The following is a 17685-nucleotide window of genomic DNA, read 5'->3' on the forward strand; positions in this document are numbered from 1 at the left end:
AGAGAGAGCCCACCAGTAATGCAACAATAAAGTTCCATGCAGCAGTAAAGTTTCGGCCAGAAAATAAATTGGAATGGAGAATATATAGAGGTGCTTCTACGGTTCTACCCTTGCAATTTGTGTTGGAAGAATACATTACATTACATTGCAATTTGTATCACTTCTCACAAATACATTTGCTGGAACATGTATCATTTGTACGCAGCTACAGACTGCACCATCTCTAACCCGAGTGATGGGGCAACTATAGCTTCAATCATTTGTATGCAGCATCAGACTGCACCAGCTTTTAACTCGAGTGATGGGGGCAACTGTAGCTTGGATGGTGCTCCCTCTAAAAAACACTCGCACACATGCCTTTCCGATTAAAATCCTGCAAATATGATCTCTGAAACAACAGCAATATTAGTTTATTCTGCAGAAACACAATTAAAGAAATAATGATGCATTTGACATTTCTAAAATGGCCATACAAAGGCAGAAGGATGTCTCTTAAGGAAAAATATACATTGAATCACTATTCACAGAATGTGCAAGTATTGTACTGTTATTTGTTATCCTGAAAAAAAGCTTGGGGTCATAGAAACTCAATATTTGCTTGGGCATACCTTCTGTGTACAGCATCTCTCATTTTTCTGGGATGATATCAGAGAAAGAAAAATCATGAAATGGTGGACCTGCAACAAATAACTTCCAAATTGTCAGTGTCATGGGTAGAGAAGGTTGATTTTATTAACCTCATCTAGCAAAAATAGATGAAATTACAGACAGCTCTACTTGTAATGCAGAACTGTGGATAATTCAGTGTTCTCTTTGAGAAAAATACAAGCATGACATTTGCTAGAGTTGTGCCAGAATTCTCTGAGACCACTGTATGTATATTTCACTAAACACTTCATGCATAACCAATGGAACCGATAATGAGACATGATAAAGTGCTGGGTAATCATCGATCTAGCAGGAGACAAAAAAAGCCTCAACAGTGTTATTTGCTCTCGAGGAGTAGAAAAGTAGCATCTGACAATATCAACTGAGTCGGGGCCAAGACCTGTTGGGTTCAATGAATGATGATATCCGCATAATAAAAATTCTTTTAAAAATATCCGACATCCAAAATTCCAGGAGAACACCACATGCTGCCTGGTGGTTGGCACATTTCAACATGCCGCAGGCCAACATAGATGCACTGGTGGCCAATGGAAAAGTGAGGAGAAAATATAAAAGGGGGAGAGGAAAAATAGAAGGGAATCGGGCAGATTCTTCTACTCTGTGGTCTACTGTGGACGCCAATGCCCTAATGCAGCTGCCAATTCCAAATCTTGAAGGCTAATTTGTTTAATTTAAATATTATCAGGTCAACTCAATGACTCAAACAGGTTCTGCGGCAGAAGATGCAATTAATTGCAGATGGTTCTTACTTAGTATGATAAATTAATTGGTACTAGTAACAGATCTGTAGCAGAAACACTTGAATCAACAAAAAAGAAGCACCACTTGAAAGATCCAGAATAACTTTAAAGTTTAAACCACAGGTTGCTGATATCTGCTGTCAAAAACTTTAATCGTTGTTACATATGCATGAGAGACCTTTGACAGGCTCAGAAATGATAGGTAAGATATCATCATATGAACAATAGATCCCACAATTTTTCTCAAGATTAAAGAGGGCTCACAGGCTCTCATATAGCAACTATTTAACAAAAAGAAATGTATGGATACAAAAAAAAGCATGATTGTTAAAGTGGAGAAGCACCTAAAATGTTTTTCTGATTTCACCCTTATATTAAGTAGGTTAACCTGCATTACAGGTTCACATATAGGGAAACAAAATGCCAGATGTTAGGATAGATAACTGCTTTTGATAGGACAGTATTAAATGGTTGCTTCGGTATATTGGAAAAGGAATGTCATTTGAGATGCTTCAGACATTACAAAACTAACGGGAGGAGGCAGTTAAAAGATGAGTGCCGAATATAAAAGACCAAAGAAGACTATGGCTTTCTGTTAATGCAGAATGTGGCACTTGATAGAGCTAAATGACAAAAATGGTGATAATAATGTAACCAACTCCCTAATAGTATGAAGTTAATCAACAGAAGCTTGCCCGTATCATTGTTAAAGCATGTCAATTCGGAACTACTATTCACATTAACAACTGCAGATTACTCATATTGATAATCACAATCAGTTAGAAGCCTGCATGGTCTGAATACACTGAAATTGACCTTCTGGAAGGGTTTATAGGTATAGTTATCCAGGTGCTGGACAGCTTGTTAAATAATTTTTTTGTTTATAAACTCTGACTATGTTGCTATGTTCTAATTTGGCCCACACAACCCTGGAACCTTTTTTTATTACCTTAAATTTAACAATCCAACAACACCCTTGGGACAAAGGCCAAGCCAACTCATTAGACAGGCTGCATCCTTTTTTGTGAGTTGAATAAACTTATCTCCCTCATCCTACAAATTTGGCATTCGTACATGCTTCACAAATCCAGAGTTGTCAAAGTTGAACTCTACATAAGAGCTTGAACAGAGATTTAGTCAAAGCCAACAAAAGATACATATATGTGTAAGAAAATTCTGTATGCACAAGAAACCACATCTAGAAGCAGAATAAACTGCAGATGTAAGTACATGAAAGCTCAAATCACTAACCCTCTTGTTCGCTAAGAATGTAAAATGGAACATGAGCAATCATCTTGGATCCTCCCTCACTCCAATTGATAATGCCAGGAACTTTGGGCTTCTCTGTTGAAGGGCCCAAGATAGACAAACATATTGCTGGTTCACTCATCAACCCCAGATAGTCACAAGCACGTCTCCAAACCCTCCTGTCTATATTTCGAGAGCGTGCTACCTAACAAGTAATAGAAACAAAAGTTTGTTAGCAATCTGACCATATAGTGGAGTAAACAAAAAATCTTATAAGCATTCTGCAGTTTTATAAAAAGTCCAGCTTATTATTACATACAAACCTTAGCTAAAGATACTCGAGCCCTTGGAAGTAACTCATTATGGCACGTTGCTAACTTTGCAATGGCTGTCACCACAAAGCAGAGAAGCCTAGCTTGAGAAGATTTTCTAAAAGCCACATTGTTTGGCTCTATATCTGATTCCTGGCTCAAGCCCAAACGACTGCCCCAGAGAAGAAAGAAATGCATCAAAATTTACTCTTTACATTGCAGTGTTTTAGAAAGATTACTTTTGGCTATGTCAAGACAGACCTAGATAAAAGATTCTCATATAAAAGCAATTCTAAGTTTTCAAAAAGTTCTCGAGCCACATCTTTGTAAGCTACTCCTCCAGCTCCGTGCTCCCCGATAGCCCAACATAAATGCAATGCCAACTCTGTCTGATTGAACCAATCAAAAAAATTAAGAAGTGCTTGGTTTATTTAAATAACTTCAACCTGAAAGGTGTTGATAGATTAAACGAAGAAAGCAATAGGATAATCACTTATCATAAGGTCGAAGTATCTCTAAAGTAATGGAACTATATTTGACATTCTATGAAGTATGTTCTTGCCTTCGCAGGATTGTCATAAGCTTCTCCTAGTCTGTCAGTGATAGGCTTCTGCAAGTGCATTAGAAGTGGACCATAAAAAGTAGTTGCATAATTAGTTCACATGAATGAAAAATGTCAATAATTAGTTCTAATGAATGACAAATGTCAAGTAACAAATAAAATGAAATTCAGTAACTTCTGGTATGCATACTAAGTATGTTATTGCCAGTTGGCATATCTTTATGCCTCGAGGTTGCAGAAACTGCCGCAGCAATGTAAATACAATTTTCAAAAGGATAGACAACTTTAATATCATAGAGATCTTAATAAGATTCTTCCTTCTCAGAGTGTTACAACTTCCAAGTAATTACATGCTACAGAATTATGGGCCCTCAATAGGAACAAAAACCTAAAGCATACAGAACATATGCCATATGTAAGGAGCTATGCTAGAATTGCACAAGTAAACAAATATATGAAAGCAAGCTTCGACTTGTCAATGAAGATGGGCTGCAGTTGTACCTTCAGAAGTGCAATAAATTTAGGACATTGTTGAAATGCAGCTAGCATGAAATCTGAGAGCCTCTTCTGAACCTACAAAAAGAAAAGGCACTGCTGATTGAGGAAAAAAAAAAGACGAAAGCTATTTCATTCTGTTTTAAAACATATTTTCTAACCATGAAAACTAACTGGAAACAAAGGAATGACTTACCATTGCTGATTCAGCAAATGATATGCATCAAATTAACTATGAAATCCATGTTAGCTAATTTATTTAATTAGCAGAATCAAATGATGTATTAGGACTACCAAGACAAACTTCAAGTGGGGAATCATATTTGTATATGATAGTTGCAGCTAGAACAAAAAGCAAATCATTAGTATAATGACCATATCCCACTGAAGAAGGTAAACATATAAAAGAACATAAAACTAAATTTACAGACATTAAACTAAATAGAGAAATCTGTGAATTCTTGATTATTTAGTTTCACATTATTCGGCTAATGCTTTTAATATAGTAAAGGATGGCTTAGTGCATGTTGTGGGGGAGTTACAATTTTGATTCTAAGACTATTTCTATCAGTAGTGAGATAATAAAACATTTCAATTCAATTCATTGCTATTCACCTACCTCATGAGAGAAAACCTTGTCAGGGAATGTTGTAGCATACCTCGACATAACCAGTGGAATTAATGCACACAGCAATGCTGCAACATGATATGCAAAAACAAATGTCATGTCCACTAAAGAAAAAGCAACATAAAAAAGAAAAGACTACATGCAGATATATGATTCAGCCAAGGTGAAAAGCATACAATCATTAACATCACGCAAAGCGATTGAAAAATACAGAGCTAAGAACTGAGGTGTCATATGAAGCACTTGTTTTAGCCTTTCAGATTGTGTATTATTTATAGCAGCCTGTAACATTGCTGTCATAGCAGGAGATGTCCAGGGGCGTTCCTGAAATGCAAAATGTGATTACGTGTAAGGTTTGATCAAACATTTATACAAAATAGGCAAATCAACACGAGATCATGGAGAAAAGGGATAACTCAAGAAATATCCAAGCACCTTGTCATGAAAGATCTTTATAGATGATCAGAAAATGATGAAAAAAACTGAGCACGTTGTCACTAAAAGATCTAATAGCAGCTAATGTAAAACAGAATATTGTCACTTATGGTTGGGTAGATCCAGCATGATTATATTCTCAATTTATGCACAACTACATCAATGCTCATCAAATCATGAGGACTCCTTAGAAGTTGGCAGTCCATAGCTCATAATACCGAGGCCTGAAACAGCAAAACATGTTCGGCTAACCAGTTCATAGATCTAATCAAAGAAGAACAATGTTCCATAATATTGAGGCCTGTCTATTCATAAGAAAACATGAAAATGATCCTTCTGCTACTTATTTCTGAAGGCGGCACATTACATGCAAGAAACCATTTGGTAACATTTGTGGATTAGACAATAAACATAATACAATGTAACTAATGATATCATATAACTAACTGATGATTCTAGTTCCTCTCTGCAAGTTACAAGGCCATGGATCTACCAGCCCAAATCGTGAGAATTGGTACCGAAGCACTAGGTTCAGCCGATGGGTATTAGAGGAACGATGGGTATTTATGAAACTGGTTAGAGCTGGAAATGCAACATCAGGATTACCTTGCACATATCAAGATGCTTCAGACCTATGATAATCTTAAAGGGGGAATATCAGGCCTTGGTGAGTATATCAGGCCTTCGAGTGAGAGAGATTGTGATGCCACATAAGTCCATATTGCAGATAAACGGTGGATTCTAGTATATAAAGCTAGATTGCTACTACTTGTAAATCGAAATTGCATTTCCAGCTCTAACCAGTTTCATAAATAAGTAAACCTGTCAAGCCGAATCATAATAGTTTATATGATAAGTAAAAAATATTGAACAAATAAATCAAGATGGCAGAACTTTATTGAATATGGCTTAAACTAAAGTAATCATAAGCTGCAACCTTAAAATAATCATAAACTGCTCAGATTCTAATAATCTGATAGAATAGCTATCTGAAGAACCTAAAATAAGCATATAGCCACTACCCATTTTTTTAAGATTGAAAAGAAACCATGTATGATAACTTAAAGAGATTCCATGTTAAATTTTCTATTGCAAGTTAGATGAAAACTTACAGTGATCCCATCATTTTCATCCTTAAGAATGTCAAGGAACACCGGATCAGAAACATCAATGTCGTTATTATCATCAGATCCAGAGTCCCCACCTCGATCTTCTATGGCAGATCCAGTATAAGCTTCATCCATCAGTGCAAGTAGCATCTGCCATACAATTCAAGAAACGGAAATCATAACCATCCTCATCGCCCAGATAAGTATTTTATTCTCTGAAGCACAAGGTTGTAAGTTAACAAGTTGAAAATATATAAATATGACCTCAGGTGCTGCACTCTTCTGTATTGAAGCTATGCTGCTGCCTATCAGAGACCCAGAACTCTTTTCCACTTTTTCCAAAGATGCCACTAGTACTGATTAAAAGAAACATAAAAGCATAGAACATTTCAGAGTTCTCAACCTTCCACTGGATGCTACATGGGAGATGCAAATCTCTGCCACAAATCATAGAACAATGAAACTGTGCTTTCCAAGCAAAAATATGGAGGCAAAGATATTACAACTCATAGTTGAACATGGTCTAACTCTAACTACAGGATTCAATTTTGGCACTGATGGTGAAAGAAGGAAGAAGAAGAAGAAGGAATAAGGAAGAAAGGAGAAGAAGAAAGAAGAAAGGAGGAGATGAAGGAGGAAGAGACGATGTACCATTTGGGCAGTTTCCAATTCCTAAGTCATAATTACCGTATACAGCCAACTTGTAAGGTATGAACAACAAAAGAAAAATTGAACTCTTTCATCATAAACATTGATTGAAATTGCTTCCCCAAAGAATTGTATGAGCATAAGCTTGAGCTTATTGTAAGGGTTGGATTCCAAGAAAGTACAAAATCATAAGCTTGACATTTAACACCTACAACTTCACATCTAAATAAAAATATAGCTGCAATTCTTGTGAGCCGAATAAATTGTTCGGTAGATATTCTCATGTATCAAGAAATTTACTTAAAAGCGAATATGCATTTTACAACGAATTTGAAGAGTAAAATATGGACATATATTAAGCCCTTAGGGTATGAACCCAGCATATTATCATAAACTGTTAATTAGCACTTCATAAACTCACATTTCATAAGAAGATCTCATGTGGCTTGCAAGGTAAAACAAGAAATTTCTAGCTAAAACAGAATTCAGACCTACACTTACGGTATATGGGCACACACTCCTTTGATAAAAGAGCAATCATCCAGCAAACGGTCACATCTTTTGAGAAGCTACATTTCAAAGCTGAAAGTTTTCTGACTTGTATAAAGTTTTAAATTGTAACAAGGTGATTTGACCCTAACAACCATGCTACACTTTACCTTCATAACATCGATCAAAACCCATGTGTTAAAATTTCCACTTCCAGTGTGTACTTTGTGCTTCTTGTAAAAGGAGTTTTGATATGAACGTTATAATGCTGGCCAAGGTCCACAACAACACGTCATCATCAAAATATTTCTTGTTATACGTGGGAAACCTCCCTTTCTTCTTCACCATCACCACCTTTTCCGACAACCATCCTTCATCCTCCTTTCCATCTCAACCAAGATTGTTGTTGCCCCTTAACTATCCACCACTCTCTAGCTGTCCCATACCCCACCAGTTAATTTAGTTTTGCTTGCCTGCCTATCTCATACTGCCCCAGCCCTCATCCGACTAACTAACCACTCTGCATCTCTCCCATCATCCTACCAGTAAGTATCAATACTCCATTGCCAACCACCACCAGATTCTCACATCCAAGCAGCAGCCTACAAACTGTAGGTGAACTAGTTAAAATGCAAATTGTTCCTTAAGAAGCATTCCTTAAACTTCTTCTACACATGCATGGACCATCTTAAGAAATCTTTCCTAAACTATCTTCTGTTACCGAATAATTTACCATGATAGCAATAATTTCTTACCAACTTTCTTTGGCATATAATTTAACTAATCTCAAAGTCCTTTTCATCCATGCTAACCTTTTTGGTTCCCATTTTTTATTATAAAACAACATAGAAATTCACAAACTATGCTGGCTCTGTAGATGTCTAATAAAATTTAATTTCAACCAAATGGATTTTCCACTAGTGTATAACACAGAATATACACCTCCTTCCATTCCAATTCTGTTAGCAACTACGAAGCAATATGCATCTCCCAAATTCTCTATTCCAATCTGATTCTATCAGCTACTATGAAACAGTGATACGTGAAACTGCTTGCCAGATCCATAACAGATACCAACACCAAAAGTATGTTTGAATTAGAAATATTGAATACTTTATCATATTTGAGAGATACTTCATATATAGTTCATGACTTAATTTATTTTCCTTGAATGTTCATCATTTGACTATGACTTTCTTAAATGTTGATTGACTATGACAAGATGGATATATAAATACTAACATATTAAAATATTTGCTTTGTTTTGAGATTGCAATTAATGGAATAAAAAACAATTTTACTTTATTGTCACAAGTTCATGGTAAATTCTTTAATTTCTTAAAGTTACATGTTACTAGCGACAATTTCTTTCATGATAATAAGTAACAGGTAATAGTGAATTACTTATCATTTTATCATGATCTATAAGTGTATAATCTAACAATTTAAATGTCAAAATTTGTCACGTAGAATATTATATATTTTGAAAGATTTGTGTTGTACCTATGCAGTTCGTGTCCTGTTCCCCATGGTTCGAATCATGTCCTGTTTCTTATAATTCGATGCTTCAGTGTACCCTTAGCATGTCAAATTGATATTTTCACATGTCAAATTGTCAACTATCCTTTTGGTTCCAGTTTCATTTTAGTAAAGTTGCCTCACTACTATTTTTCTTATTCCTTAATAATCTTCATTAAGTTTATTAGATCTAATGGATACCTTTTCCATCAAATCTAATGGATACCTCTTCCTTCAACCACAAAGTTAAACATGTAGAGACATATGTGTTTTTTAGATCAACAAAAATCATGAACAAGTCTCTTCTTTTTTAGAACTCCATCGAACTGGCTCTTAGTAAACATGTTTCATATATAAGTCTTTCTACAATCAATCCCTCCTAAGTTCGTGATAGCCTCATAGCAAAGTTCCTTTCCTCCACTGATCTAACATTCATAGGTTCAGTATCATCTCTGTATATATATTGCATATCTTTTTCTTGACCAGTTCCAAGGGATTTTGCTAAAAAACAACAAACAAACATTCCTAAAAGGGAACAGATATTGCACATCAGAGAATCAACTCATAGAGGGTTGCAACGGTAGCTAATAGCTGACATAAAGCATTGTTAGGAAAAAGATAAACATAAGGAATAACTAGAAAGAAGCACAATTTAGTATGCAAACAGTAATTAAAAACAAATCATTAAGAAAACACATATTAATTATTATCACCCTTCACCCCCTTGAAATATACAGTTATAGGTTCACTGCAATAAGCTTTGGAAAGGTTCTCTGTCTAAACTTATAAATGAATCACACTACTCAACAAAGAACAATGAAGAAAAGCTAAACTCACTTGGCAAATCCATAAGTGAATGGAAAAGTGGAAGAAACGATCCAATTGACATCATTGCTGGAAAAAGCATCATAAATAATTTTTCCAATCTGAAAAATAAACACAGATACATGTCAGCTATCCATCACAAGGGAACTTTATGCAAACATGACGTGTTACTAGCAATGTCTCAAATATGTCATGTTATAGAGACTACTTGCATAGTTGCATGTGGACTGGACAATTTTGCATGGTCCGCTTCAAAAATGGGATGTAACCTACACACATACAAACTGGGTGATAAGCTTACCACCTTATTTTTGGAACACCACTCAAATTTAAACCAGTCCAATCAATTTCCCCACCCTTTTTCAGATTTTCTCCCAGATTCACTTCCCAAACTCACAATCTGCTTCAAGTCTTAGCATATTGAGGATCAAACTCAAGAAAGGAAGGGTATTTATCTTAAAATCAAGGTAAATCTGAAACTAAAGCTAGCGTTTTTTTATCATTTTTTCTCGATTAAAGCTTTGTCCTTGGGATAGTTATTTTAAGATCATAGTTTTTGCACCTCATTCCAAGCTGGATCTATGCAAATGTTGTAGATCTAGATCAATGCTGGAGAAGCTTGAATCTGACCAAGATCCCTTCGGATCTGGCCGAGATCCTTGCAGATCTAGCCTAATTTTGGTACATATGGCCTTCATTTGCAAGATTTAGCCTTATCTTTGTGAATCTAAGTTAGATTCATATGAATCTAGCCTAGATCTACATATATCTTTCATAAATTTACGTGGATCCGGCCTAGATTTGTGTGAATCAAACTTAAATATGCACATATCTGCCTAAATCTAAGCATCTAGATTCAATCCATGCAGATCTGACTTTAATTTTTAACATTAAACGTAATTTTATAATTATGCCTCTAAATGAGATTGATATTTTTGTAGAAAATGAAACCAAAGCAACAAAGTATCTATATGGTTTGGCAGCACCTCCATTCCCCTTACATAAATGCCAAATCTACTGTGATTAAGTTAGAGTGAATTTTCTGGTATGCTCATCCACAACAGTACCACAAGTGATAAGATGAACTTTCATGACAAAGTTGGAAGTCCAAAAAACATAATACAGAAAAAAAAGTAGAATGGAAGGACATGGATAAGCTAACATCTGAGATAAGTAGTAAGGCCATGAGAACGCTGTCCACGATGAATGATTCCAAGCTTGCAACTGAGATTTGTGCATTCTTGGAGTATTAGCACATGCATGAGCATGCTATGAGACATTTACCCATGAATTTCAAGTATAAGTATGGCAACCACAGTGATAATGGGTGGTGTCAGACAGTTCAGCCTCTCTTCCACTATGATGCAGTTGATGACAGCAACACACAGGGTTAGGGAGGAGTGCTTCAGTAAGCTAGCTTAGCAGTGCACATGAGCTAAGCAGGACAACCAGAATGAGACAATCCCGATCAAATGGCATACAGGATTTCCTTAGTTCATGCAGCATGAGACCAGCTCCTCATATTGTCATCCTAGATTTCATGACTTTCCAACCATGGATTACAAAGCAAAACAATAAAAAGGATGCCTATCCTAAAGAGAAGAAAAGGATATAAGAAAAACAATTGCAAACTGGTTCAGTTTTAAGATTGTAACTACATCCATATTAAGACACCTCAAGGCCATTATTACTAATCCATGATGTCCACCATTTAGAAGCATGGTCCTGGAGTTAGCCTCCAACTCCATACAAGATTACCATTAGATACCTTGATGAGGTGGTCGTGGAGATTGGAGACTGGATTAAAGTATTTAAGTAACAAGGTCTGTACAGTATGACACACGTATGATTGCTAGTTTGGCCCTACCAAGATGAGTATCAATTAAGTTATGTTGACTGTTGAGAGCCTCAAGACACCTCCCATGGACTTATTAGCAAATCAGACGAACTGTCGTCAACTGATACAAGGTGTATTGACACATGCTAGGTTCAAATATACTGATACCAAATGATCCACCCAAAGATTCTGATACCAATACCAGATTGAAACTTAAAACCTTGATTTTTACCAGGACATATGCAAAGTGTATATTTTCATGGTTTTTTAAATGGTTGACACTGTATATGCTATTTTTATTCATAGTGCAACAACTTAAAAATTACAAAAGAAATAGTAACTATTAAGATTTACAAATCAAACCATTATAATAAGCAAACAACAATCTATACCTCTCACCATTCCATGCAATCAACTTTAACAATAAAGGAAAGAACTGCAAACAAAAACAAAATAGAAAAGTCAATGTCATGTAGCCATATAAAAATTATCATATGAAGATTATGTGCAGTAAGTATTTAGAGTCTTAGACAGTTATCGTACTCATTATTCAAGGTGTTGTGGAGTAAAAAAATAATCAAGCACCATGGACAAGCTGATAGTTCAAACCTTTAACATCATGAACTAGTCTTTGACCCATATTGAACAGGACAAGAAGTGCTAAGTCCTATTTGGTCTCTGAGAGGACCAAATGCCCACCTCAATTCCACATAAAATGTTGGAACTCTCCAATGACCCAGTACAGCCAGTTGAACAGCAACAGCAAGAGAAAATTGTAGCATATTTTATGGGCTTCTTAGTGCAACTCTATTTTAGCTTAATATCTTTGTAAGGACAATACTAAACTCCAAATAAGACTTGTTCAGGACTTAGATTATTGCTTTGTTTTGTCCCTCTAGAATATCCAGCAATTAATATCCTTTATATTTTTCTTTCAATCCTCTCTTGCAGGCTTCTTCTCTTAATCAAATAAAAAAAGAACCAGTTAGGGGTTGCAATCCTTCACAAGGTCACTATGATTTTACTTCCACTTACATAGCATTCTACAAGAATTATATAAAATCTGCCAATGAGAGGAATTGTAAACATTTAGAATTATACTTGGAATTGTTTAAAAGATCAAACTACAAGCATATTTTTCCAATTTCAATAACTCAATCATTGTCCAAGAAAATTAAATCAACGTAACACTTAAGTGTGATTGTGTGGCACTTATTAGCTTCAATTAAATGATGATACCTGCGGAAGTAGGGTTGGAAAAGAACTCAGGAGCTTTGCTTTGTTCAGATTGAGAAAATCCAGGGTAGCTTTTGCAATGACAGGATCAGCAAACTCCCTAAAAACAACAGTGACAGTAAATAAAGTTTCCATGAATATATTATTTAGCTACTTTCTACAGGAAAAACCTTCAATAAAACCTAACAGCAAATTCATGGCTCTCACAATATTAATGATATCTCTAGATGGCACAAATTGGTTCATTAGGACAGCTTTGTTCTTTTCTCATGCATGGCAATGTAAAGGGAAATCACCAATTTCAGGAACTATGTGCTAGTTCAAGGAATCAAACTCAAATCTGAAAAAGCACCAAACAACCTTATATCTACAATTGAATTGATTTTTCCACTCATAAATGTCAATCCTTTTAGTTAAGAGACCTTGATTTATGAAAGTGCAATTAGCAAACTCATTATCATTAGCATCACATCCCTAATTTGTCTTAGTATAAACTCAATTTTTGTAGCACAACTAATATCTCATGAAAAAATGACAGTTACAAAATGCAACAGCAAGGACTAAAAAGGAGATATATAACACAGACTCACAGAGTATATCATGTTAGATAATTACAACACGGATTTAGTAGGTAAAGACCATGTTCAATAAAGCCCAATTGCAGGATGAGCGATGTAGCAAAAGGCCAAACAAATAGGATTAACGGTGTTTCTCTCACTGACGGTTTGACTTTAGATTTCAATATTCTCAAAGATGCATTATAAAACACAGCAACATGAGAAGTCTGAAACCTATTTGGCCCAAGCCCTTAATCTATAGCCAATGACCCGAACTATAATCTGGGGCCCTAGCCGCACCCAATCCGAGGCCATCAGATTGGTGTATTCACCATACCTTCTCCCATGTTAAGGAGCTGATGATCATACATTTAGCAAAACCAAAAGCACAGAAAAGAAGATAGATGCAATCATTGAAGAAGAAATATACACTTTTTGGATTCTCTCACCTGACATGATGTGGTGCTCAAGAAGTCAACTGATAACTATATAAGAAATTAACAAAGAAAATTTGAAAGAGAATTTTGTAAAGGCTGGTGGAATTAAATGGCACATTGCATATATATTTGAGATGACCACGAGAGATTGGCAGCTCTATGGGAGTTCCCTTGAGAGATGAGAGAAACTGAAATGAAAGGGAAACCTTCCACAAGGTGAAGGGAAAATGCTGACGCAAAGGCAACAAATCTGACAAAAGCTAACTAAAATAAAGATGTGGATCACTAAAAAACATGAAGAGGAGGTTGCCAATAATTTTGAATTAGAGTAGAGAAAGAGGACAAATGCATTGAGAAAAAATATAAAAATTATATAAAGCTATGTAAAAAGGATTATGATTTATGCACGGAGTGATCTCCTTGAGGTTCGATTAAGGTTAGACCGAAACGTGACTGAGATGGTATGAGAACCAACCTAGTGTCAAACATGATGAGATTTCCAAGGATGAAAGGACTACTATTGGGACTATAGGGCACATCACAGCGTGGAGCCACCAACCACTATTGGGTTACGCTGCACATGCACGGTTTGATTCTATGGTGTCCTTGATGCCTAGCCCTTTAGTCGCAGAGGTTATAATACCTTGATTTATACTCTCATCTCAAGTGAGAGAAAATTTGAATGGAATTATAGGTTAAATAGATCAACTACTAACAACTTGGGCTTCATCATCTTGGACTAGTGATTTAGATTCATCTTTCAATAAGTTAATGAATCAATTATCCTACCAAGCTGGGTCTTAACATGAACGATGGCTAGTTAGAGCTCAACTTGAAGCCATTCGACATGCACAAATACCATATGAACCATGTTAGGCTAGGTGAAATTGCCCGACACCTTAAGCTAGGTGATTCAAATAAGTCATTAACCTAATCTCCGCCTAAATCTCATTCAAATAAGTCATTAAATCCAAGAGAAGCCCACGATTGTAAATACACAAACCAAGCTTGGCCATAATTGACTTGTGTCTTGTTTCACGTTGGGTCAGCCTGTCCAAGTTGCAACCCTAGTATAGAACCCAAAGGCGTCACCTCCTCTCATCACATTTAAAATTTATAAAAACAAGGGTGAGTGCATGGCTAGCTAAAACTCATATGTTCCATAGGGATGACATGAGACTTTAGATACTCATGATTGAGAAAGGTTCATCAAATATTCACTAGAGAAAATCATCAACTTGACAACAATCATTTTAATTTGGCAACAAGTTTTCATCTAAGGCAAACCTGGCATAAGTGAGGTTGCTCGAAAAACTAATGTGGAACAAAATAATTTAGCTCTTTGGCATATATTCATTGAGATATGGAACTGTTCAACTTTAACAAGAATATTTCAAGTACCAAACAAACCCGGAAGGATAGAATGATATTGTCTCAAAGAATCGAGGAAAGAAAAATGTTCAATTAGGTTAGCTATCATAGAAATAAATTTTAAATCCCTAACATAAACCTAGATATTTTAAAAGATATATTTTCTCATAACGGCTTTTAACATGACATTTATTTGTGTTCATTTTTTCTACAGAGACTATCCAAAATGCTGACACCAAAATAGCCAAAATTCATGACAACTGAAGATGATAAATATGAATGTAGATGAACCAAGCTAGTTCTAGCCGATGTAAAATTGATATCAGGAGTCCAGGACAGCAATGGCTTTAGACAAACAAGTACTAAAAGGATGTTATTATAGAGGGGCAATCCCTTGATTTAAAGAAAAATGACAAAAACATTTGTGGTGTCCTTACTGCAGCTAAGTACTTGCCTGCAAGAAAAATGAAGATTTTTAGCACCTAGTTGTCAAAACTATTCCCATATGCAAAATATGTCCCTTTCATAAATCAGGACATGATTCCATCACAAGGATAACCGATCCAACCAGAGGCAACAGAACGTGGCAATTCAAACTGAACTCTGAAACGATTGATGTTCTCCTCCAAGATAACCATGCCAACAATAGGCTGTAACGTGCATACCACATAAATAAAGCCAGTCTTTGAGCAAGAAGTACAAACTCATGCATCTACATAGTAAGAACGGAAGGCTACTTGCATGGAAAAAGCCAAGACAGAAATATGTAAGATTGATTTAGAATACAACAACTCTTATGCACAAATTTGAAGCTAGGAGCCAAATCAGAAATGTGACTTAGAATCAAATGACAATCAACATTATGCAAATATTGACTACATAAGGTATATACAATGGCATTGCAAGATAACAGACATTTATCAAGTTCTGATCACAATCAAATATGCATGCAAGACAGCAGATATATGGAAAGAGAAGTTTTACCTACCAAAGCATGAAGAAAACTGTTACCTACTTAAGCATGAGCGGAAGAAGGCCTTTAGACTAGGATCAGCATCATGTAAAACCACTTCTCCAAAATCAAGAAAAAATTGAAGAATGGTCTGCCTTGGCAAAAATACAAGAAATATATATCATGTCATCATTCCAAACCAGATGCAAAAAATAAGAAAAGTTTGCAACATTGCAAAGTAAGCAGTCTAGTTTAAAAACCATGAAATTGTTTGATGATCAAAAGATCTTCCATAATCAGAATCCTAAACAATATCCTAAGAAACAAGGACACTAAACTTGAAGGTGCTGGCTAGCTTCGCCGGTAAAGACGTAGTTGATCACCACAAGTACAAGAAGTACAAGGCAACTTGATAAGGAATAAGACCCTAGGCAACTGAAACTTGTCTGGCATGGGTAGGCTATGCAAGTATAAAAAACAAACAATCTATTCAAACCTACGATCGAACTATCAATGCAAAAAACAAATTATTTTGTGACACTGATGTCAACAAGAACAAACATATCCAAAGGTCAACTTTTGTAAAAAAGGAAAAAAATTTCACCGCAATCTTGGAGGAAAAAAGGACTTCAAGAAACCCATCTTCAACCAAAAACTGATGAATTTGTTCATCGATATCTAAAAACCTAGTATGTCGAAGAAAGGACATGCAATTTACCGAATCTTGGACAGAAAAAAACTTCAAGAAACCCATCTACAACCAAGAACAGACGAATTTGTTCATCGTCATCTAAACACCTAGTGTCTAACTTTCGAAAGAAACTTTAACACCGAAATCCACCAAGAACCTAAAAACATCAAATAACCAGCGTTTCAGATGTCCCCAAAATAGAACTAAGACAGCCAAGCCAACACCCACCAGCAAAAGAACCCCATTGGATGTCTGTGACTGCGGCAGAGCCGAAACGCATCGTTGGAAGAGCTTGTTGATTTGTGGGTACGCCCGCGCCACCAGCTCCTCGGATCCCCCTTCTCTGGCGATATCGTAGATCTTCTTGACCTGCAAGAAACCAAAAGAAAATAATATAACGAATAAAGAAGCACAATGATTCCACAGGAAAGTCTTGAGGAGGCCGAATCAAAAGGGAGAAGGAAGGGGGCATGGAGACAGACGGATTGGAGGATGTAGGGGTCGGACGCCGGGTCGCTGGCGGAGGATGAATCTCTGGCGTTGGAGGAGAGCGATCGGAGATGGAAGTCCCAGTCCTTTTCACGATCGACCCTCGAGGAATCGGCAGTCGTCGTCGTCGCCATCGCTCGCTCGCTCTCTCTCTCTCTCTCTCTCTCTCTCCTCGTAGTTTCGGAAACGAGTCGTTATATACGGCTTAACATCATATATACCGTAATAATAATTGTATTTAATTAATGGTGAGATGAACATCATATTTCCGATTTTCCTAAAAAAATCTTTTTTTGTCATTTTTTCTAAATATATCTTTGGTTTTTAATTTTTAATTTGATGTCTTTTTTTTTCTTCTAGTATCTTAAATAGATGATGTAATTCGAACGATGAACATCACAATGGGATGGAGACAATACGATAAGATAAAAATAATAG

At 36.0% G+C, this 17685-nt stretch overlaps 1 protein-coding gene across 6 annotated transcripts; it reads right to left on the reverse strand.

The window, feature by feature from the left end:
* Positions 1-64: 64 nt before the first annotated feature.
* Positions 65-17428, reverse strand: LOC135633156 (uncharacterized). 6 transcript variants are annotated; one of them, XM_065142295.1, is made up of 17 exons: positions 17241-17425; positions 16987-17127; positions 16127-16218; positions 12754-12850; positions 11907-11950; positions 9690-9778; positions 6462-6553; positions 6201-6347; positions 4830-4977; positions 4645-4721; positions 4032-4103; positions 3531-3578; positions 3230-3357; positions 2981-3140; positions 2661-2862; positions 609-677; positions 65-388 (listed from the first exon to the last, which is right to left on the reverse strand). In XM_065142295.1, the coding sequence occupies exons 1-16, from the start codon at positions 17379-17381 to the stop codon at positions 628-630; spliced, it is 1728 nt and encodes a 575-aa protein (XP_064998367.1). In that variant the 5' UTR covers positions 17382-17425; the 3' UTR covers positions 65-388; positions 609-627. The 6 variants fall into 6 exon arrangements, 5 of the variants coding, with proteins under 5 accessions (XP_064998367.1, XP_064998368.1, XP_064998369.1 ...); XM_065142296.1 differs by lacking the exons at positions 65-388; positions 609-677 and adding an exon at positions 718-2518 and having other exon boundaries at positions 16127-16222; positions 17241-17372; XM_065142294.1 differs by lacking the exons at positions 65-388; positions 609-677 and adding an exon at positions 720-2518 and having other exon boundaries at positions 17241-17426.
* Between the last annotated feature and the right edge of the window lie 257 nt (positions 17429-17685).

Source organism: Musa acuminata, chromosome BXJ3-3, assembly GCF_036884655.1.
Source record: "Musa acuminata AAA Group cultivar baxijiao chromosome BXJ3-3, Cavendish_Baxijiao_AAA, whole genome shotgun sequence".
Taxonomy (NCBI): Eukaryota; Viridiplantae; Streptophyta; class Magnoliopsida; order Zingiberales; family Musaceae; genus Musa; species Musa acuminata.

Coding starts and splice junctions, on each gene's coding strand:
- LOC135633156 (XM_065142294.1), bottom strand. CDS start 17,381: ATGGCGACGACGACGACTGCCGATTCCTCGAGGGTCGATCGTGAAAAG. Junction 4,104..4,644: donor ACAAGGTTTTCTCTCATGAG/GTAGGTGAATAG, acceptor TTCTTTTTGTAG/GTTCAGAAGAGGCTCTCAGA. Junction 3,358..3,530: donor CTTATGACAATCCTGCGAAG/GCAAGAACATAC, acceptor TGGTTCAATCAG/ACAGAGTTGGCATTGCATTT.